General features: G+C 43.7%; 1 protein-coding gene across 3 annotated transcripts in view; it reads right to left on the reverse strand.

Moving 5' to 3' along the window:
* NASP (nuclear autoantigenic sperm protein) overlaps positions 1–23,428 on the reverse strand; it is a 38,537-nt gene extending 15,109 nt beyond the window's left edge. For 2 of the 3 annotated variants that reach the window (XM_026455739.1, XM_026455741.1), the window contains exons 1-5: positions 23,211–23,427; positions 15,008–15,055; positions 4,640–4,712; positions 3,048–3,158; positions 73–153 (exon numbers count right to left, since the gene is read on the reverse strand). In XM_026455739.1, the coding sequence (XP_026311524.1) occupies positions 73–153; positions 3,048–3,158; positions 4,640–4,712; positions 15,008–15,047 (305 nt within the window). In that variant the 5' untranslated portion in view covers positions 15,048–15,055; positions 23,211–23,427. Of the gene's footprint in view, positions 1–72; positions 154–3,047; positions 3,159–4,639; positions 4,713–15,007; positions 15,056–23,210 lie in introns of all 3 variants that reach the window. The other variant, XM_026455740.1, reaches the window with a different exon arrangement.
* Positions 23,429–23,937: the final 509 nt, after the last annotated feature.

Here is a 23,937-nt window from a genome sequence, read left to right on the forward strand (position 1 = left end):
TTCCTGTGAAATCTCAAAGCTAGTAAACAATCGTAACAAGGAAACTTCAGTTTTTAAATACAACATCCATACCTTGCCAACTCCAGAAGTGATTTCCCATAGAAAAAGAAGGCTTCTCCACACTCATTAGCTGTCTCTCCATACTTCTTACCTCTACAAAGAGAATAAAAATCTAAAATCTGAATTACCATCTAGTCTAAAACATTTAGTTCTAGTTCTTCAGTTATAAATTGGTATTTCTCCAGTAACATACTCCTGGGAAACCAATGCCCCTCTTGCTTTCAAGTCAAGGTCAAAGCAACGTTAAACAATGCATGAAAATCTTGTATGCTCTTTATCAATATATAACATATACACATCGTAAGTGAAATAACTGTGCTACAATTAGTAATATATAATGTAGGGCCAAACAACCCTAAGGTATTAATAGGTATTCCTCCTGCTAAAAGACGGATGTCAATATAGACCAGAATAGTTAAAGGACCTTTGGCTGGGATCTAGAGGATGATTAAGGCCCATGGAAAGGCATGATGTAAAGTGCAGAATATCTGGAGCTGTTTTACCTGGATTCAAATCCTACCTTTAACCCATAACTAGCTGTGAGACCTTAGACAAATTATTCTCACAGTGCCTTAGTTTTCTCATCTGTAAATGGGAATGTTAATAACTGTTCAAAGAGCTGTTGCAAGAACTAAATGAGTTAATGTATGTAAAAGCACTGAAAACAATGTTTAGACAACAAATAGCACTGTGTATAAGTCTTAGCTATTAAATTTAGAGAAGGAAGAAGGACAAAAATTACATAAGTATAATAAATGAAAGGAGAAGGCCGGGCGCGGTGGCTTAAGCCTGTAATCCAACATTTTGGGAGGCCAAGATGGGCGGATCACGAGGTCAGGAGATCAAGACCATCCTGGCTAACATGGTGAAACCCCGTCTCTACTCAAAAAATACAAAAAAACTAGCTGGGCGAGGTGGCAGGCGCCTGTAGTCCGCGCCTGTAGTCCCAGCTACTTGGGAGGCTGAGGCAGGAGAATGGCGTGAACCCAGGAGGCGGAGCTTGCAGTGAGCTGAGATTCGGCCACTGCCACTGCACTCCAGCCTGGGCGACTGGAGTGCAAGATTCCGTCTCAAAAAAAAAACAAAAAACAAAAAAAACAAAAACGAACAAATAAATGAAAGGAGAAAGTACTTTTCTATGAAAGGTAAGAAGACTGGCTTTCATGGAGTGAAATACTGACAGAATTCATGCAAAGCCAGGCCAACTAATGGCCTAAGAGTCTATTGAGAGTAAACAGAGAATCTAAGCAGTAAATTGTGATGGAGGTCATGTTTAAGGGTAGTCTCCTAGATTAGAATAGGACATCTCAAATTTTCTCCCTAAATATCCTTAATGGCAGGAAAACGTGGGAATACTGACCTCTCCAGTAATCTGGGAAAAATAACCTAAGAAAAAAGTGTTTATGTATGCTTAAAAACTTAGGTAACATTTTATGTTGTAAGACAACCATGCATTTTTAAATACAAATACGTAATTCAGCTGGGAACGGTGGCTCACGCCTGTAATCCCAGCACTTTGGGAGGCTAAGGCAGGTGAATCACCTGAGATCAGGCATTCGAGACCAGCCTAACTAACATGGAGTAACCCCATCTCTACCAAAAATACAAAATTAGGCAGGCATGGTGGTGCATGCCTGTAATCCCAGCTACTCGGGAGGAAGAGGCAGGAGAATCACTTGAACCCGGGAGGCAGGGGTTGCAGTGAGCTGACATCGTGCCATCACACTCCAGCCAGGGCAAGAGCGAAACTCCGTCTCAAAAAAAAAAAATCCCTAAATACTACCACTACCAGATAAAATTTGGTCTCTACCCTACCAGAGCTCCAATTCATTAAGCTCAAGCAGAGAGGAACAAAGAGGACAGGAATCAGACAAGAGATTATTGCAGATATCCAGGAGTAAGATTCTGTTCTGGATCTTGGGAGAGGCAGTAGGGGGTTAGGAAAAGAATGGAATGATATTAAGCGTCAAACCTGAAACCCACAAATGCTTTGTTATAACCATTTCTTTTATAAGGAACATTTAACTGTACGTAATGTAATCAACTGCATGTAATGTATGTAATGACTGACCTTCAATTCCAATTGCTAATATTTGATGAAACTAACTCAAACCTAGCCAAACACCAAAAGCCTCATGCTTGAAGATTTAACTTTTTTTTTCCTCTCAGATAATGGAGGTACATTAAAGTCTTTGGGGAAAATAAATTATCTTTAAGGCCCTAAAGCTAACCTTTTCCTCCAAGCTACCTGGTGATAGCTACCAACTTCTAAGCAATTCCAACAACAGTGCTAAGAATGTATGAAAAATGTGCTAAAAATGTATGAAAAAATGCTGTGCTAATAATAGCACTATCAACATGGCTTGCTTGGGCCTGAAGAGTTTCCATAGACACAAACTTCCAGTGTTAAAATTGGGAAAGTCAGGCTGGGCTAAGTGGCTCATGCCTGTAATCCCTTTACAAAGCACTTTGGGAGGCCAAGGTGGACTAATCGCTTAAGCCCAAGACTTCGAGACCAGCCTGAGCAATGTGGGGAAATCCCATGTCTACAAAAAAATACAAAAATTAGCTGGGCATGGTGGCACACACCTGTGGTCCCAGCTACTGGGGAGCCTGGGAGGTTGAGGCTGCAGTGAGCATGAGATTGTGCCACTGCACTCCAGCCTGGATGACAGAGACCCTGTCTCAACAACAAAAAAAGGCGGGGGAGGGTGGGGAGAGAGGTCCTAGACAAACCAGGACAAGGTATGGTCACCTAAATTAGCAGTGATTGGAATATAAATTACATTACTCGGGAAAATGAAAGGGTGGAATTGCTTGGTGATATTTAAGTTTTACACTTACAGTTACTGGTACAAACCACATGAAAAATAATCAAATGTTTTAAACCTCTTGCTCTTCATGTTTTTTCCCCATAAAATAACTTTTTATAACTCAAGGTTTATTGGAACATAATATTACATCATAGCAAAATATACAATACTTACAAAAGGCTAGCTGCTTCCTGGAATGCATTGACAGCTGCTGGAATATCCCCCATCACCAGATGTTTCTGTCCTAAACCCAATAGTTTCTTAGCTTCACTATCCACATCCAGACTGCAAGAAAAAGATTTTTTTCTAGTGTCAAGTACTGTTTAAATCAGTGTTATTTGAATACCTGCCACATTTGAACAATAGTTTAATTTTTTAAAACCTTTGGACTACTCTGGCAAGGCCTGGCTAACACACTTATTTACCACCACAAAAATCAAAAGAAATCTTAAAGGCAACATTCCCAGAAGCTTCACTAGAATATTTTCTCTTAACGGCTCATCTACTCACAAAGCCTGTATTGTATATTACTATCAATATTTGCTAATTAAGCAACAAAAAAGGTATCATAAAAGAACCATAAATTCATACAAATTGTACTAGCTAAAAGAATTATGAGGAAGCATTTAGGTCAATAGGGCAAGAGGCAGTGATTTTAAGATTAAGACAATGTAGTATTGGCATAAAGAAAAGCAAATAGATCAAATAGAATACAGAGTACAAAAACAGATCCACGCATATACAACTAATTGAAATTTTGACAAAGGTACCAAGGAAATGCAATGGGGAATGGATAATCTTTCTAACAGATGGTGCTGGAGTAATTATAAATCCACATGCAATAAAGTGAACCTCAACTGTTGATCTATACCTCATACAAAAATTAATCTGAAATGGATCACAGGCTATCTAAACATAAGATTTAAACCATAAAATTTCTACAAGGAAATATAGGATTAAAATCTTAGTGACTTTGGGTTTGGCAAAGAATTCCTGAATATGAAAGAAAAAGCACAAACTATTAACAAGAGGGAAAAAAATCAATAAAGTAGACATACCATTAAAATGAAAAACTTTTGATTTTGAAAGACACTGTTATAAAAACAAAAAAGGCAAGCCAAACTGGTAGAAAATATATGCAAAACTTCTGATAAAGGACTTGAAAATATATAAAGAACTCTTAGAATGCAATAATAAAAATCCAATAAAAAGGGTGCAAAAGATTTTAACTAACATGTCATCAAAGATACATGGATGGCAAATAAGCACATGAAAAGATGCCAACATTATGGGTCGCTCGAAAAAATACAAACTAAACCCATGATAAGATAGTTATACTCACTATAATGGCTAAAATTTTAAAAGACTGACCACACATCAAATGATGGTGAGGATGTAGGGCAACTAGAACTGTCAAACACTGCTGGTAATAATGTAATGACAGAATAACTTTAGCAAACAGTTTGGGCGTTTCTTAAAGTTAGATATATACCTACCATATGATCCAGCCATTCCACTCCTAGGTATGGACCCAAAAAATGGAAATGAATGTCCATACAAAGACTTGTACGCAAATATTCACAACAGCTTTATTTGTAAGCCAAAAACTGGAAACCCAAATGGATAAACAAATTGTGATATATCTACATCATGAAATGTCATTCACTAATAAAAAGAATGAACTATTAATACACGTGGTAACATGGATGAATCTCAAAATAATTATGCTGAATCAAAGAAACTATACAAAAAGAAACAGTACTTACTGTATCATTCTATTTAGATAATATTCTACAAAATGCAACCCATCTTCAGTGACAGAAAGCAGATTAATGGTTGCTGGGGAGGGAATGAAGTACAAAGGCACATGAGGAAACTTTGAGGTGATGAATATGCTCATTATCTTGATTGTGATCATGGTTTACAGGTGTATATACATATGTAGAAAGTCATAATTGTTACTTTAAAGTTATGTGCAGTTTCCTGTGTGTCAATTAGACCTTTATTTAATGTTTCTTATAGCTTTAAGAAAAACCTGGGTCAAAAGAGCAAGAGTCAGTGATATTCTAAGTTCCATTAATGAAAACCAAATTATTTGGAAGGATAATCCCTCTTCTTAATTCAATCAACAATACTTGGGCACCTAATATTGTTGGGCACAATTCAAGACACTGTGATTATAACAAGAATGAGCTAAGACCACATGGACAATGTCAAATTGAAGCAGAGAACTTAAGAAGGTAAGCCAAAAAAAAAAAAAAAAAACAAGGGAAAAGCACTCTAGGGCAGAGGTAACAGTAAGTTCAAAGCTCTAAAAGAAGCTTGCTTAAAATATTTGAAAAACAAAACTTTTCTGGCTAGACTAAGCTGGGGAAGAATATGGGAAATAAAAGGGAAGAGGGAGAGAGCAGCATCATGTTAGTATAGACTTTCTAAGACAGAACAAGAATAGAACTGGGGAGAAAACCAGTTGGAAAGAAAGTCTGGCCGGGCTGCGGTGGCTCATGCCTGTAATCCCAGCACTTTGGGAGGCTGAGATAGGCGGATCATAAGGTCAGGAGTTCAAGACCAGCCTGACCAAAATGGTGAAACCCCGTCTCTACTGAAAATACAAAAGTTAGCCGGGCGTGGTGGTGTGTGCCTGTAGTCCCAGCTACTCGGGAGGCTGAAGCAGGAGAATGGCATAAACCCGGGAGGCGGAGCTTGCAGTGAGCTGAGATCCGGCCACTGCACTCCAGCCTGGGCGAAGAGCAAGATTCCGTCTCAAAAAATAAAAATAAAAATAAAATAAAATAGGCCGGGCGCGGTGGCTCAAGCCTGTAATCCCAGCACTTTGGGAGGCCGAGACGGGCGGATCACGAGGTCAGCAGATCAAGACCATCCTGGCTAACATGGTGAAACCCCGTCTCTACTAAAAATACAAAAAACTAGCCGGGCGAGGTGGCAGGCGCCTATAGTCCCAGCTACTCCGGAGGCTGAGGCAGGAGAATGGTGTCAACCCGGGAGGCGGAGCTTGCAGTGAGCTGAGATCCCGCCACTGCACTCCAGCCTGGGTGACAGAGCCAGACTCCGTCTCAAAAATAAATAAATAAATAAAAATAAAATAAAATAAAATCTGCTAATGGACTAGGTATATAATTTATTGAATAAAAGAGTCAGAGATAAAGCAAACGTTTTTTGGCCTGGGCAACTGGTATTAAGTGCTAATAACGGACTATGTAGAAATTTTACCTACATTTAAACCCTAGGATCTACACCTCATAAAATTATTGAATCATTACCCCCACTTTACAGATGGAAAACTCAGTATTAATGGCAGCGATTCAAATCTACACAATCTAGATGAAAAATTCTAGAACAGCATTGCCACTGTCAATAAAAAGTCAACTGAAGGAAAAGTCAGTGAGAAACAAGCCAATCAATTACTGTACAGTATTTAGCTTTGGATATGTTAATTCTGAGATCCCTATTAGGCCTCCAAGATATTATAAGGGAGAAATTTGGGAGAGATATGGGGACTAGAGATACAAATGGGAGTCAGGCACTTAAAGCTACAGGACTTAACCGAGGAGAATACATAGGGAGTGGCTACTAATAAAGAGGTTGTAGGACTGGCTGAGCCCTGGAAGCCTTCCAACATTTAGATAGGGGAGATGAGGAAGAACAGGGGTTGGGGGGAACAGCCAGTGAAGGAAAAGAGACAAGAAAATAGTATGAAGTAAAGTAACGGGGCTGGGCACAGTGAATGGCCAACAGAGCAAAACCCTGTCTCTACTAAAAATACAAAAAGTAGCTGGGCATGGTGGTGCACGCCTGTAATCCCAGCTACTTGGGAGGCTGAGGCAGGAGAATTGCTTGAACCTGGGAGAAGGAAGCTGCAGTGAGCCAAGATCGTGCCACTGCACTCCAGCCTGGGTGACAGAGCGAGATTCCATCTCAAAAAATAAATAAATAAATAAAAATAAAAATAAAAAACGTAATGGGAAAAAGTAATGGGAGTAATGGATTGGGTCAAATGTTACAGACAAGATTAACTCAGAGAGCTGAGAAATGACTACTAGGAATATGGATGGTATTAAAGACTGTAAACAAGACTATTTTAGTAGAATGGCAGAGAAAAACTTGATTGAAGTAGCTTCAATGAAGAACAAAAGTAGTAGTAGAGAAACAGAGTGGACACCTCTTTCACATTTTCCTGTCAAAGAAACTGATGTGAGGTAACCGATGAAGGCAAGTATGAGGGGGTCAACAAACGGTTAAACCTGATGATACCTAGTGGGTTGATATAAGTAATCTCATAGGAAACAGTAGTATTGTTGCATAGAGAACTACAGGAGTTCTAATAGTAAGTAAATGACGAATGGGATCTTGTGAACAAATGGAGATGTTGGTGTTATGTAAGAGCAAAGACACTTTGATGTCAGGATCCTTTACACTGTTACATTACTGAAGCCCTCCAAAAGCCTCTGTGTATGCAAGTTACATCTATCAGTATTCGCCATACTGAAATTAAAATTAAAATAATTTTAAATATTTTAAAATGTTACGTTAATAACAACATGACTTTCTCTGAAAAATAACTCTTCCAAACAAAAATTTGGTGAGAATAGTGGCAATGTTACATTGTTACAAATCTCCTAAATGTCTGTTAGTAGAACAGGATTTCCCTATTCACTATTCTGCAATGTTTTTTTTTCATTAAAGTACAAGAATATCTGGCTTGACATAGATATGTAGTTGGAAAGGGAATATTTAGTATTTAAATAGTCCTTTCAGATAACTGGATATTCTTCTGTTACCACACCCAAACCCAACAGAGTGGTCATTTGTCTTTAAAAAAAAAAAAAAAAAAAGTCTTGCTCTGTCACCCAGGCTGGAGTGCAGTGGCACAATAGCTCACTGCAACCTCCACCTCCTGAGTTCAAGCCATTCTTGTGCCTCGGCCTCCCCAGTAACTGGGATTAAAAGCAGGCATCACCACACCCAGCTAATTTTTGTATTTTTAGTAGAGACTGTTTCACCATGTTGGCCAGGCTGGTCTCAAACTCCTGACCTCAAGTGATCCACCACCTTGGCTGCCCAAAGTGCTGGGATTACAGGCAGGAGCCACCATGCCCAGTCAACAAGTGGTAATTTTTTCTTTTTTTTTTTTTTTGAAACAGCCTCTCACTCTATTGCCCAGGCTGGAGTGGCACGATCTTGGCTCACCATAACCTCTGCCTCCTGGGTTCAAGCGATTCTCCTGCCTCAGCCACTTGAGTAGCAGGGATTACAGGAACATGCCACCATGCCCGGCAGATTTTTGTATTTTTACTAGAGACAGGGTTTCATCATGTTTGCCAAACTGATCTCGAACTCCTGACCTCAAGTGATCCTCCCGCCTCCGCCTCCCAAAGTACTGGGATGCAGGCGTGAGCCACCACACTTGACCAACAAGTGGTAATTTCTTACAGGTTAGTTGTACTGTACAATCTGAAAACACTGATAAACTTCTCATACTGGTACATTAAAAACCAGTCTATCTTGTATTCTACATCTTCTACTTATGAATGATTACATAAACCCAAGGTCACAGCAGCAATACTCACAATAAAAAGCAAGGAAATTCTGACACACCACAACATGGATGAACGTTAAGAACACTATGCTAAGTGAAATAAGCCAGTCACAAAAAGGTAAATATTCTATTATTCCATTTCTATGAGGTACCTAAAGTAGCCAAATTCATAGAGACAGAAAGCAGAATGGTGGTTGCTAGGGGAGACAGAAAGAGGGAGTTTTTACTGGGTAATAGTTTCAGATCTGCAAGATAAGATTGGGTATACAACAATGTGAATTTACTTAACACTACTGACTTACACACTTAAAAAGATGGAAAATTTTATATTATGTGTATTTTACAACTTAAAACTCAATTTCATCAGAACAGTCATAAAGTATTAGGATACTGTCAGTCTCACAACAGCAGTTGATATATAACTTATCCAAAATTTTTATTTTTCATGTGAAAGCTCACATTCTAGGCCGGGCACGGTGGCTCAAGCCTGTAATCCCAGCACTTTCGGAGGCCGAGACGGGCAGATCACGAGGTCAGGAGATCGAGACCATCCTGGCTAACACGGTGAAACCCCGTCTCTACCAAAAAATACAAAAAACTAGCCGGGCGAGGTGGCGGGCGCCTGTAGTCCCAGCTACTCCAGAGGCTGAGGCAGGAGAATGGTGTAAACCCGGGAGGCGGAGCTTGCAGTGAGCTGAGATCCAGCCACTGCACTCCAGCCTGGGCAATAGAGCCAGACTCCGTCTCAAAAAAAAAAAAAAAAAAAAAAGCTCACATTCTATTACTAGCACCAATACTGACAGTTATTTCCCTTAAAGTGACAGGCTCACTGTATTCATTTTGGAGAAAACATCTGCTAAGTATCAAGTCTAAATAAAAGTTTGTCTGTTGGTCATTCTTTCAAAAATAAAACTTTTGAATAAAACATTCTTTCCAATAAAAGCCAGTAAATAAAGTTACATGAAAAAAGCTCAATCAACTCTTAATTAAAATCACACAAGGGCTTTTCATAAAGAAAACCATTGTACCTACTTTTGATATGCTGAAGCACTCCATCCATAATTCCTATTTTGCCAGGTTACCTTAAAGCCACGTAGTCAAGGACTGAGAATTAATAAACTTAAGTTTGTAATGCTTCATCATGGACATTTTGTAAGTGAAGGTGATAGTGAAGAACACAAGAATTGCTAGTACTGTTTGTTGCCACTGCCTTGACTTATGTTAAGGGAACAGCAGGTTTATCCACCATTACTTTTGCACGACCAGTGCCAGTGATCAAAAAGGCAGTCTTGTTACTACAAAAACAGTTTTGATCTTACATTATCCCTGAAAGAGTACTTGAGACCCCAAGGGTATACAAGAAAAAAACTTTGAGAACTGCTGAATAAGAGCATGAACAGGCATTCAAAAGGAGAGAATATATGGCTACAGATTTATGGCACAATGTTAAGAAATTTCTCTTAGTATTGTTTATTCAGTGAACAAACAAAAATCCAGAACCAAACATAAAACAAAGGAAAATCATCAGGTAAAAGCAAGATGAGGGGTATGGTGTTGACTGTTTAAGAAAATATAAAGAAAAAGTTGATCAACTGGGTGCCGTGGCTCATGCCTGTAATTCCAACAACTCGGGAGGCTGAGGAGGGAGCATCATAGGGAGGCCAGGAGTCCAAGACCTGCCTGGGCAACATAATAAGACCCTGTCCCTAAAACACACACACACACACACAAAACTTAGTCTGAGAGGCTGAGGCAGGAGGATCTCTTGAGCCCAGGAGTTTGAGGCTGCACCAAGCCAAGATCAGGACCCACTGTCTGAGTGGCTGAACAATACCCTGCCTGAGTGGCTGAACAATACCCTGACTCAAGGAGGAAAAAAAAAGGAGGAAAGATTAAGCAGTTCAGCAGAATGGGAAAACAACTTGACCGGAGAAATGCGGTGTAAGTGCCAATCAAAACTAAAAACGCACTTTAGGTCAGAGGTTATAAATTTAAGGTGAGACTAATAATGTGTTTTCCAACCATTCTTCATGTTTCTCTCAGAATCAGAATATTCCGCTCCTCTAAAAATCAAATGCTTATGCCAAGCATGGTGGCTCATGCCTGTAATCCCAGCACTTCGGGTGGCTCAGGTGAGAAGATGGCTTGAGCCCCAGGAGTTTGAGGCCAGCCTGGGCAACATGACAAAACCTCATCTCTAAAAACAAAATACAGAAATTAGCCAGGCATGGCGGCACACATCTCTGGTCCTAGCTACTCAGGAGGCTAAGGCAGGAGGATCACCTGAGCCCAGGGAATGTCAAGGCTGCAGTGAGCCACAATTGCACCACTGTATTCCAACCTGGGCAACGGAGTTTAATATTGATGATTACATATCAAGCACTGTGTTTTGGGTAGCCTAGCTTCATTTAGTCAGTCCAGAAACTTAAATACCACGGTTTAAGTAACCCCCTTAAAAGTATTGTGTTTAGGATCAATCCTAAACAGTATTCAGTATTCATACCACCCAAATACCAGATTAACTCACAAGACATTTTGTTTTGTTTTGTTTGAGATGGGAGTTTCGCTCGTCACCCAGATTGGAGTACAGTAGTGTGATCTTGGCTGACTGCAACTTCTGCCTCCTGGGTTCAAGTGATTCCTCTGCTTCAGCCTCCCAAGTAGCTGGAATTACAGGCACTCACCACCACACCCTGCTAATTTTTGTATTTTTTTAGTAGAGATGGGGTTTCACCATGTTGGCCAGGCTGATCTTGAACTCCTGACCTCAGGTGATTCACCCACCTCAGCCTCCCAAAATGCTGAGATTACAGGCATGAGCTACTGCACCTAGCCCTATTTTTTTCTTTCCTTGTTTTTGGAGATAGGGTCTTACTCTGTCACCCAGACTAGAGTGCAGTGGCTGGATCACAGCTCACCACAACCTCGACTTCCTGGGCTTGCCACAATCCTCCTACCTCAACCTCCCCAGTATCTGGGACCACATGCAAGTGTCACAATGAACAATTAAAAAAAAATTTTTTTTTGGTAGAGATGGGGTCTTACTATGTTGCCCAGGCTGGTCTCAAACTCCTGGGGTCAGGTGATCCCCTCAGAGATGGAGGTCTTGCTTGGCCTCTCAAAGTGTTGGGATTACTGGTGCAAGCTACCACACCCAGCCAAACAGTATTTCATAAGATTTATTTTAACCCTTTTCCTGTTTAGGAAAAAAAAAAAAAGTACAGCTCACTGCCAGCTCTCATTTAATTTTACATAAACATGTTCTTTGAAGCTGAAGCAAATCTGACTTTCAGTGTGAAAATAAAAATATAAAACTGTTCTTGGAGTTATTTATTTATTTATTTATTTATTTTTGGAGACAGAGTCTCACTCTGTCACTTAGGCTGGAGTGCAGTGGCACAATCCTGGCTCACTGCAACCTCAACCTCCGAGGTTCAAGTGATTCTCCTGCCTCAGCCTCCGAGATAGCTGGGATTACAGGCGCCCTCAGCTTAATTTTTGTACTTTTAGTAGATACAAGGTTTCACCATGTTGGCCAGGCTGGTCTTGAACTCCTGACCTCAAGTATCAGCCCACTTCAGCCTCCCAAAGTGCTGGGATTACAGACATGAGCCACCGTGCCTGGCCGGAGTTATTTCTCAACACAACTAACATCAGAATCGTCTATTTCAGAAAAATTGGATTCATCAAATGAATCTTTGGCCAAAAACCATTTGAGAATAATGTTAACATCATACACAGGAATGCTACGTTTTCTAGGATTTGACATTTATAGTGATTGAGAATTGCCATATTTTGTAAATGGAAATACCATTACTAAAACAGAATGCTATAAATAGAATGATGTCTTTTTATCCAAAATCGATATATTAGAGTGATGTGAAAATAATAAAGGAGAGCCATTTCATGGCATTTATCACTGGGTAAATGCTGCAGCCCCAAGCAACACCGGCAAGTATTCTCGGGGCAAATGGGAAAAGGGTTAAATAACCAAGATGACAATGGGATTTCAAACATGAAAAACATAAAACCCTGTAGACACTTAAAAAATGTATTTGTGGGCCGGGCACGGTGGCTCAAGCCTGTAATCCCAGCACTTTGGGAGGCCGAGACGGGTGGATCACAAGGTCAGGAGATCGAGACCATCCTGGCTAACACAGTGAAACCCCGTCTCTACTAAAAAAATACAAAAAAAACTAGCCGGGCGAGGTGGCGGGCGCCTGTAGTCGCAGCTACTCCGGAGGCTGAGGCAGGAGAATGGCATAAACCTGGGAGGCGGAGCTTGCAGTGAGCTGAGATTTGGCTACTGCACTCCAGCCTGGGCGACAGAGCGAGACTCCGTCTCAAAAGAAAAAAAAAAAAAAAAAAATGTATTTGTGGCCGGGCGCAGTGGCTCATGCCTGTAATCCCAGCACTTTGGGAGGCCGAGACGGGCAGATCACCTGAGGTCAGGAGTTTGAGACCAGCCTACCAACATGGCGAAACTCTGCCTCTACTAAAAATACAGAAATTAGCTGGACGTGGTGGTGGCATCTGTAATCCCAACTACTTGGGAAGCTGAAGCTGAGGCAGGGGAATCGCTTGAACCCGGGAGGCAGAGGTTGCAGTGAACCAAGATCGTGCCGTTGCACTCCAGGCTGGGTGACAGAGTGAGATTCCGTCTCAAAAAACAACCAACTAAAAGAACGTATTTGTAAGATATTCTAACAGTAATAATTCTCAATCTTATCAGAAAGCTTTTCCATAATACATGAACCCAAATTTTACCTCAAGCTCAACAAATAAAATCAGCTGGGCATGGTAGATCAGGCTGGTAATCCCAACACTTACAGAAGCCAAGGCAGGGGGATTGCTTGAGCCCAGGTTGGAGACCAGCCTGGCCAACAAAGCAAGACTCCTTTTAGAAAAATAAAATTCGGCCAGGTGCAGCGGCTCACACCTGTAATCCCAACACTTTGGGAGGCCAAGGTGGACAGATCACCTGAGGTCAGGAGTTCAAGACCAACCTGGCCAACATGGTGTAACCCCATCTCTAATAAAAATACAAAAATTAGCCAGGCGTAGTGGAATCCGCCTGTAATCCCAGCTACTTGTGAGACTGAGGCAAGAGTACTGCTTGAACCCAGGAGGCAGATGTTGCAGTGAGCCAAGATTGTACCACTGCACTCCAGCCTGGGTGACAAGAGCGAAACTCCATCTCAAAAATAAACAAAATAAAATAATTAGCCAGATGTGGTGGTGCATGCCTATAGTCCCAGCTACTCAGGAGGCTAAGGCAGAAGAGTCCCGTTAGCCCTTGAGTTCAAGGTGGTGGTGAGCTATGATCACATCACTGTACTCCAGCTTGGGCAACAGAGCAAGACCCTGTCTCTAAAAAATAAAACAAGAAATCTCCAGAGATGTAACCTAGCATCTACCTTTTGGGTAAGCTTTTTAGTTAATTATTATGCCCACCTCTGATTAAGAAACATAGTCACTACAGGTGTAGATCTGAGATTAAGAAAAACAGCCGGGCGCGGTGGCTCAAGCCTGTAATCCCAGCACTTTGGGAGGCCGAGATGGGCGGATCACGAGGTCAGGAGATCGAGACCATCCTGGCTAACATGGTGAAACCCCGTCTCTACTAAAAATACAAAAACTAGCCGGGCGAGGTGGCGGGCGCCTGTAGTCCCAGCTACTCCGGAGGCTGAGGCAGGAGAATGGCGTAAACCCGGGAGGCGGAGCTTGCAGTGAGCTGAGATCCGGCCACTGCACTCCAGCCTGGGCGACAGAGCGAGACTCCGCCTCAAAAAAAAAAAAAAAAAAAAAAACAAACAAAGAAACATAAACATAGAAAGATAAAAAACAAGAGGGGGAAGAGGTGAGATGGGCCTGGTAGTTTACACCTATAATCCTACACTTTGAAAGGCTGAGGCAGGGAGGATTGCTTGAGGCTAGGAGTTTGAGACCAGCCTTGGCAACATAGCAAGACCCTATCTCTCCAAAAAACTTAAAAATGAACCAAGTGGGCCAGGCGCAGTGGCTCATGCCTATAATCCCAGCACTTTGGGAGGCCAAGATGGGTGGATCACGAGGTCAGGAGATCAAGACCATCCTGACTAACACGGTAAAACCCCGCCTCTACTAAAAATACAAAAAAAATTAGCCGGGCGTGGTGGCGAGTGCCTGTAGTCCCAGCTACTAGGGAGGCTGAGGCAGGAGAATGGCGTGAACCCAGGAGGCGGAGCTTGCAGTGAGCCTGAGATTGTGCTACTGCACTCCAGCCTGAACAAGAGTGTGAGACTCTGTCTCCAAAAAAAAAAAAAAAAAAAAAAAAAAGGAGCCAAGTGTAGTGGCATGTGCCTATAGTCCTAGCTACTCAGGAGGTTGAGGTGGGAGGACTGCTTGAGCCCAGGAGTTCAAAGTTATGGTAAGCCCTGATTGCACACTGCACTTTGGCCTGAGCAACAAAGTAACATCTTGCCTCTATCAAAAATAAATTAATTAAAAAACAAAAACAATGAAACTGTAAAGTTGTATTTCTCTTAGTTTATGTTCCAGTTATGAATCTAATTATATACCATGTAAATAATCTTACCTCTCCACTTTATCTGCAGATGTAGAAGGAGCAGGAACATCTTCAATTCTGTAATAAAAAAAATGAGAAAAAAGGTAAAACTGGAGACAATTATTAAGCCTGAAAATAAATTCAGAAAAATATAAAGGAATAAAAGAGCTAGCCGGGCGCGGTGGCTCAAGCCTGTAATCCCAGCACTTTGGGAGGCCGAGACGGGCGGATCACGAGGTCAGGAGATCGAGACCATCCTGGCTAACACGGTGAAACCCCGTCTCTACTAAAAATACAAAAAACTAGCCGGGCGAAGTGGCGGGCGCCTGTAGTCCCAGCTACTCCGGAGGCTGAGGCAGGAGAATGGCGTAAACCCGGGAGGCGGAGCTTGCAGTGAGCTGAGATCCGGCCACTGCACTCCAGTCCGGGCGACAGAGCAAGACTCCGTCTCAAAAAAAAAAAAAAAAAAAAAAGGAATAAAAGAGCTGTCATTTATTAAATACCCAAGTATTATTTACTTACATTATCAAATTTAATTCTTATTCAAATATCCACGGCTGAAAATAAGTAGCGACCTCACAGCTATAACCACAGGGATGAGGAACAACTTAAAGGGCGGTGCTTTCAGCTACAGGTAGTAAGCTATCTGGGCCATTTGCCTAGAATCTTGAAATGGTCTTGGATCCTTATCTACAAACTCTGTCGCAGCCATTTATATCAAATAGTTTTTTTTTTTTTTTTTGAGACAGAGTCTCGCTCTGTCGCCCAGGCTGGAGTGCAGTGGCGCAATCTCGGCTCACTGCAAGCTCCGCCTCCCAGGTTCACGCCATTCTCCTGTCTCAGCCTCCCGGAGTAGCTGGGACTACAGACGCCCACCACCTTGCCCGTCTAGTTTTTTCGTATTTTTTTAGTAGAGACGGGGTTTCACCGTGTTAGCCAGGATGGTCTCGATCTCCTGACCTCGTGATCCGCCCGTCTCGGCCTCCCCAAGTGCTGGGATTACAGGCTTGAGCCACCGCGCCTGGCCTCAAATAGTTTTATTAAGGGGTCATTCTGACCAAATGGTCTAGTGCAGAACCTTTCAAACTACCTGTGGTTAAAGGACTAGGTCTTTTATTGTCATTCTGTAACACATAAGTTTTTTAAATACAATGTCAGGGAGATGTCACAGCGAGACTCCATCTCAAAAAAAAAAAAAAAAAATACACTATAACTAAAATATAAGACTCTGAATTGAATACCTTTACAAGCAAAGAACCAGTAAAAAACACTATTAAATAACATTGTAAAGCACTTATCAGTGATAAATTTTCTTTTCTTTTTTTTTTTTGAGATGGAGTCTCGCTCTATTGCCCAGGTTGGAATGCAGAGGCGCAGATCTCGGCACATTGTAAGCTCCACCTCCCAGGTTCACACCATTCTCCTGCCTCAGCCTCCTGAGTAGCTGGGACTACAGGTGCCCACCACCACGCCTGGCTAATTTTTTTGCATTTTTAGTAGAGACGGGGTTTCACCGTGTTAGCCAGGATGGTTTTGATTTTCTGAACTTGTGATCCGCCTGCCTCGGCCTCCCAAAGTGCTGGGATTACAGGTGTAAGCCACCGTGCCCAGCTGATAAATTTATTTCTATTCTTGCTTAGCACAAGCCTAGACAAATAGAAAAGAGGCTGAACTAAAGCAGTACTTGTACAGTTGGAAAAAAAAGAATTAAAGCAGTGTTTCTCAAATTGTAGTCTGTATGCAAACCATTTGGAGGAACTGTTAAAACAGTTTGAGCTCCACCCCCTACAGTTTCTGAGTCAAAAGATTTGAGGTAAGGTTCGAGAATCTGCATTTCTAACAACTGAATAGGTGACACACTGCTGGTTTCTAGAACCATGCTCTGAGGACTACTGGACTGAGCAAAATTTATAAACCAATGATGAACAAATTTATACAATACTGATGAACAAAAATTATAAACGGATGTTGATGTCCTATCTGGGTAATAGATATGTCTGATCCAGTTTTGTTTTTGAGACAGTCTTTCTCTGTCGCCCAGGCTGGAGTGCAGTGGTAATCATCTCGGCTCCCTGCAACTTCCGCCTGCCAGGTTCAAGCGATTCTCCTGCCTCAGCCTCCCAAGTAGCTGGGATTACAGGTGCCCGCCATCACGCCCGGCTAATTTTTCTATTTTTACCAGACATGGGGTTTCACCATATTGGCCAGGCTGGTCTCAAACTCCTGACCTCAAGTGATCCTCCCGCTTCAGCCTCCCAAAGTGCTGAGATTCCAGGTGTTAGCCACCGCACCCGGCCTGATTCAGTTATTTTTTAAAATGTTAACTCTAATAGCCACTACATTTACAACTATGAAGCTATGACTTCATAGTTTTATGAAGTTCCTTATGAATTTTTAGAATGAGTATGAAGCTAGAGGAAATGACAGTGAAATTACTTAGTAATTTGTTTGGAGAAGGTCATTTTAAATCCAGAAATCAGACAGGGTGCAGTGGCTCTCTACTATAATCCCAACAGTTTGTGAGGCCGAGGTGGGAGGACTGTTTGAGCTCAGGCGTTCAAAACCAACCTGGGCATCACAGCGACACCTGTCTCTACCAAAAATAAAATTAGCTGGGCATGGTGGTGTATGCCTGTAGTTCCAGCTACTCCAGAGACTGATGTGGGAAGACTGCTTGAGCCCAGGAGATAGAGGCTGCAGTGAGCTATGATCATACCACTATACTCCAGCCTGGGTGACAGAGCAAGACCCTGTTTCAAATAAATAAATAAGTAAACAAACAAACCAGAAACCACAGAATATTGATAGATTCTACTCCATCTAATTCATTTCACAAAAGGTTAACTTAACAAATATACATAGAATCTTACAGTCAACAGGATAAAAAAGCCCAATGGGAATAGATTAATGGATTTAACATAAACAAACACTCACAAAAAACACACAAACACTTGACCACCTGCTACTGCTCATTTTTTTTTTTTGGAGACAGAATCTCGCACTGTCGCCCAGGCTGGAATACAGTGGCATGATCTCCGCTCACTGCAAGCTCCGCCTTCCAGGTTCACGCCATTCTCCTGCCTCAGCATCCCAAGTAGCTGGGACTACAGGCGCCCCCCTCACCATGCCCGGCTTTTTGTATTTTTGTGGAGATGGGGTTTCACCATGTTAGCCAGGATGGTCTCGATCTCACCTCGTGATCCGCCCGCCTCAGCCTCCCAAAGTGCTGGATTACAGGTGTTAGCCACCGTGCTTGGCCACTCATTCTTAAGAGAAACAAAAAAACTATACTTAGAAAGTATGTTTTACCCAGGCCGGGCACGGTGGCTCACGCCTGTAATCCCAGCACTTTGGGAGGCCAAGGCAGGCGGATTACAAGGTCAGGAGATCCAGACCACGGTGAAACCCCGTCTCTACTAAAAATACAAAAAATTAGCCAGGCGCGGTGGCGGGCGCCTGTAGTCCCAGCTACTCAGGAGGCTGAGGCAGGAGAATGGCGTGAACCTGGGAGGCGGAGCTTGCAGTGAGCTGAGATTGCGCCACTGCACTCCAGCCTGGGGAACAGAGCGACGACTCTGTCTCAAAAAAAAAAAAAAAAAAGTTTTACCTATCAAATAGTCAAAGATAGGGTTAAGGAGAAAGTGGTGCTCCCATACATTGCTAACAGAAATTCAAGGCGCCGGGCGCGGTGGCTCGAGGCTGTAATCCCAGCACTTTGGGAGGCTGAGATGGGCGGATCACGAGGTCAGGAGATGGAGACCATCCTGGCTAACACGGTGAAACCCCGTCTCTACGAAAATTACAAAAAAATGAGCAGGGCGAGGTGGCGGGCGCCTGTAGTCTCAGCTACTTGGGAGGCTGAGGCAGGAGAATGGCGTAAACCCGGGAGGCGGAGCTTGCAGTGAGCTGAGATCCCGCCACCGCACTCCAGCCTCGGCGACAGAGCGAGACTCCGTCTCAAAAAAAAAAAAAAAGAAAGAAAGAAATTCAAGGCTAGGCAGGGTAGCTCATGGCTATAATCCCTGCACTCTGGAAGGCAAAAGGACTGTTTGAGGCTAGGAGTTCAAGACCAGGCTAAGCAACAAAATGAGACTCTATTTCAAAATATTAATTTAAAATAAAAGAAGTGTAGGCTGGGCATGGTGGCTCATGCCTATAATCCCAGAACTTTGGGAGGCCGAGGTGGGTGGATCACCTGAGGTCAGGAGTTGGAGACCAGCCTGGCCAACATGGTGAAACCTCATCTCTACTAAAAATACAAAAATTAGCTGGGTATGGTGGCAGACGCCTGTAATCCCAGCTACTGGGGAGGCTGAGGCAGGAGAATCACTTGAACCCTGGAAGTGGAGGCTGCAGTGAGCCAAGATCGCGCCAGTGCACTCCAACCTGGGCAACAGAGTGAGGCTCTGTATGATTACAGTCATGCGCAAGCACGCCTGGCTTATTTTTGTATTTTTTAGTAGAGACGGCGTTTTGCCATGTCAGTCAGGCCGGTCTTGAACTCCTGGCTTCAAGTGATTCACCTGCATTGGCTTCCCACAGTGTTGGGATTACCAGCGTTTTAGCCACAGCACTTGGCCTTTTTTTTTTTTTTTTTTTTTTGAGATGGAGTCTTGCTCTGAGGCTAGAGTGCCGTGGCACAATCTCGACTCACTACAACCTCTGCCTCCCGGTTTCAAGCCATTACAGGCGCCCACCACCATGATCAGCTAATTTTTGTAAACTGTCGTCTCAGCTACTTGGGAGGTGGTAGAATCGCTTGCGCATGGGAGGCAGAAGTTGCAGTAAGCCAAGATCGGGCCACTACACTCCAGCTTGGGCAACAGAACAAGACTCTCCAAAAAAATAAATAAATAAATAAAAAATAAATAAATAATATATAGATACATAAAAAAGAAAAACCTCATAGCCTAGAAATGTTGAATAATTAACAAAATGTATGTAATCAATGCATAAAATATATGTAGGTACTAGTCTATCTTATTTACTACCATAAAATGCACACAAATTATAAAATGTTAAAATTCTCAAAACACACAGACCATACATGGCCCCATCCACAGATGAGATATGTAAATGAACAAAGATGCAGTATTAAATTATAACTGCGGCCAGGCACAGTGGCTCACACCGAGATGGGCGGATCACCTGAGGTCAATAGTTCGAGATCACCCTGGCCAACATGGCAAAACCCCAAAAAATTAGCCAGGTGTGGTGGTGCACACCTGCAGTCCCAGCTACTTGGGAGGCTGAGGCAGGAGAATTGCTTGAACCTGGGAGGCGGAGGTTGCAGTGAGCGGAGATTGTGCCACTGCACTCCACCCTAGGTGACAAAACTCCCTCTCAAAAAAAAAAAACAAAAAACGAGAACTAGTTAGAAAGCTAAGAATGACAGGATTAATTTAGCATTTAGATATACATCACCTTAAACAATACTGTTTTAATGGCATGAGGGGACAAAAGCCAACCTAAGACTTTTTGCAGATGACAAAACTGGTCCGAGATCACTACTGAAGCAATGAAGTAGTGCCAACTGTAAGCCAGGTGAGGTGATACATGCCTGTAGTCCCAGCTACCCAGAAGGCTGAGGTGGAAGGATTGCTTGAGACTAGGAGTTGGGAATCCAGCCTGGGCAACACAGTAAGATCCCCATTTCCTAAATTTAAAAAACCTGAACTGAGGTTTATTTCTCATTCCATTTTTTTTCCTTTCTACTGGTTCGGAAGTTATATTTATTCTTTCAATGGTTATCCTCGAAGTATAATGTACATTCTTATCTAAAGTCTAAATTCAAGTCATTTTCTTTAACCTACCCTTAAACATGAGGACCTTATACACTTTACTTCTAAATGTCCCCACTAACTTACTTAACTGAGGCACATGCTTTCGTTGTTCTCTCACACTAATTAGATGGGGAAACGAGGGAATGAAAATGAAAATACCAGCCAGGCTTGGTGGCTCATGCCGGTAATCTCAGCACTTTGAGAGGCCCAGGCGGGTGGATCCCTTGAGCCTAGGAGTTGGGAGACCAGCTTGGGCAACATGGTGAAACCCGTCTCTACAAAATAAATACTAGAATCAGCTGGGTCTTGTGGTGTGCGCCTGTAATCCCAGCTACTCAGGAGGCTGAGGCGGGAGAATCACTTGAGCCCAGGAGGTGGTAGAGGTTGCAGTGCGCCATGATGGCATCACTGCACTCCAGCCTGGGTGACAGAGACCCTGCCCCCTACCACACACACACACACCCAGCACATATAATTGCTCAGTTTTAGCTTTCAATTTATGGTGTGAGGAACTACTTAAATGGTTTGCTTTCTTGTAGCCACATATAAACTTTTTGTACGTATAACCTGCCAGGAAGCTGAGACTAAGTTCACTAATGACCTAACTCTGGCAAGACACAGGGGACCTGCAAGAGATATTTGTTGCATACTTTTATCTCAAAAAAATACAAATAAAAATAAAAAAACACATACACACACCTGGTCCTGCGCAGTGGCTCACACCTGTAACCCCAACACCTTGGGAGACCAAGGCGGGAGGATTACTAGAACCCAAGGGTCTGAGACCAGCCTGGGCAACATCAAGACCCTGTATCTACAAAAAGCCAGGCACGGCGACTGTGGTCCCAAGTTACTAGGGAGGATCACTTGAGCCCAGGAGTTCGAGGTTGCAGTGAGCTATGACCACAACACTGCACTCTAGCCTGGGTATGACAGCCAGACCCTGTCTGCAAAAACAAAACAAAAACACACATCTGTCAGTGAAATACTGACTGCCAGAGCTATCCAGGAAACATTATAAAAAGGAGCTCTTTTTATAACAGCTATAGCACGACTCCCAGGTCCAATCTATACTGCTCATATCGAATCAATGGGGAAAGAGGCAGGTAATGGGAGTTTGAAATTAAAATTATATTTCCCATGAGTTCCCAGATGATTGTCAGGGTGACTTGAGAACCACTGCTCTACAAGAATGCAGAGAAAACAAAAGGTGGTTAGCAGAGATGTAAGTAAATCTCTAACTATAAGCAAACTAAGACATAATCACGACAGAGTGTAAGCCTATAGAATATCAATTTAAAAAACTTTACAGCAACCATTCCTTTCACAGGGAAGGCAGCTAACCTCTAAAGAGCACAAGATTAGAAAAAGAAAAAAAAAAAAGAAAAAGAAAAAAAACAGAACCAGATCAATAAAAAAATAAGGCAAGATTGGGAAATCAGACCTACTGTATGGGAAAGAGCACTTGTTTCCTTGAACTGTTTCCCTCCACTGTTCAAAAAATAGATTACGCCTGAGTGGCACTGTGCTGCTTTCAAAGCAATCCTATCTTGTTTCCCTCCAGCCCTTCTCCACTTCGTACACACTACTGCCGATTCACCTAGCAACCAAACAGTGCTGGTGAGAGCTCCAGACAGCGCTTCCTGAAGACGCTTTGCGTCCGGATAATGTTCCCCCGAACAAGGCAACACCTCCGATGTCTAAAGAACTACAATCCTCCCCACCACAGGCAGGGGCTCACGGAGTTGAGGGGAGCGATAACTATCTCCCAGCACAAGGCGTGAGCGAGGCGTGGGGGGCGGAACTAGCCTCACCGGTCCCACAGAGATAGTCCAAAGGCTCCGGCTGGAGCCGCAGCGGCCCCAAACAATAGAGTTTTCCCGCCTCCTCAAGGCCCCGCCCCCTGCTCCAGAGCCGGCAAGGGAAGCGAACGCACGCGCGCAAAACCCCGCCCTCAGCAAGGCCCCGCCCCCCCCCCCCCCCCCGGGCCCACCCCCCTCCCCCGGGGAGGGTTTTTTTTTTTTTTTTTTGGCGCCAAATCTCCGTTGGTTATATTCCCGGGTTATCCAGGGACTCCACCCGAGGCACACGCTGGGGACAGAAGGGGAGTGAAGGCCAACTCGTGCGCCAGGGCCCCGCCTCCCGGCCAACCGCCCCGGGCCGGGGGAGGAAGGAGAGGGGCAGGCGATGGATACAGCCGCCGCTGCCCCCGGCAAGATGGCGGCCGCAAAAAGCGGGGCAGGGGGCGCCAGCCGACCGCCGTTACCGCTGGTGCGCGAGGCTCTCAGCAAGAGGAGGACTGCTCCAGTGACCTGGCCTTCCCGAACAGCGACAGCTGCTCCCGGGAAGGCAAGTACGCCCGCCCACCGGTCTGTCCCTTCTCCGGAGCCCCCGTCCATTTGCCCTCCCCGCGGACTGGCCAGTGCCTCAAGCTTTCCAGTCCTGCTTACTTGTCGGCAGAAACCAGCTCCGCGGCGACGGCGGCAGTAGCTGTGGACTCAGTGGCCATCGTTCTCCTGGGGTGGCGAACCAGCGAACGGAATAGAGCCTGTGAGAAAAACAGGCAATTTGGGACGCCAGAGACTCACTCAGGGACAGAAAATGGCAGATTAGAGACCCCGCGCGGCTGGTGCCCTCTTATATACGAGGGCCCTTCGCCCCGCCCATCCACTTCCGGGTCCTCCCCCTCGGGTTTAAAGGGCCAGGACTCAACACCGCCCCACCGTCCCCCGCAGGCCTACCATTATCTAAGGACACCTCCTGCCCTCTCCATATGGCTCCGCGGGGTTGTTTCCCTCCCTAGCCCGCCTTGTCCGATAAACAGCAACTTCCTGCTTCTCCACCAAGTCGCATAAGAACTGGAATCTTGCCACTGCAACTCCTGACAGGACGCCCCTGCGGTATCCAGAGACAGGGAAGCCAGTGCTGCTCTGCATGTTTAGGGCGAGTAGCCGGGAGTCTCCTTCCGGCCTAGATACTGAGGAAGATGACTTAGACTTTCTCTCCGTCCTCGGAGTCGTAACGGACGGACACGCAAGAGCCGAGGACGGGTACTAGCAGCAGTGACTAGAACTGATCTGGGTGAGATCTGGGCCTCAGCAACAATGACGCAAGAAGATTTTGTTCTAGGATTGGCTACAGCTGAAACTACCGCGCTTGATTCAAAGCTCGGGTCTG

This window comes from Piliocolobus tephrosceles, chromosome 1 (assembly GCF_002776525.5).
Source record: "Piliocolobus tephrosceles isolate RC106 chromosome 1, ASM277652v3, whole genome shotgun sequence".
In the NCBI taxonomy this organism is placed as follows: domain Eukaryota; kingdom Metazoa; phylum Chordata; class Mammalia; order Primates; family Cercopithecidae; genus Piliocolobus; species Piliocolobus tephrosceles.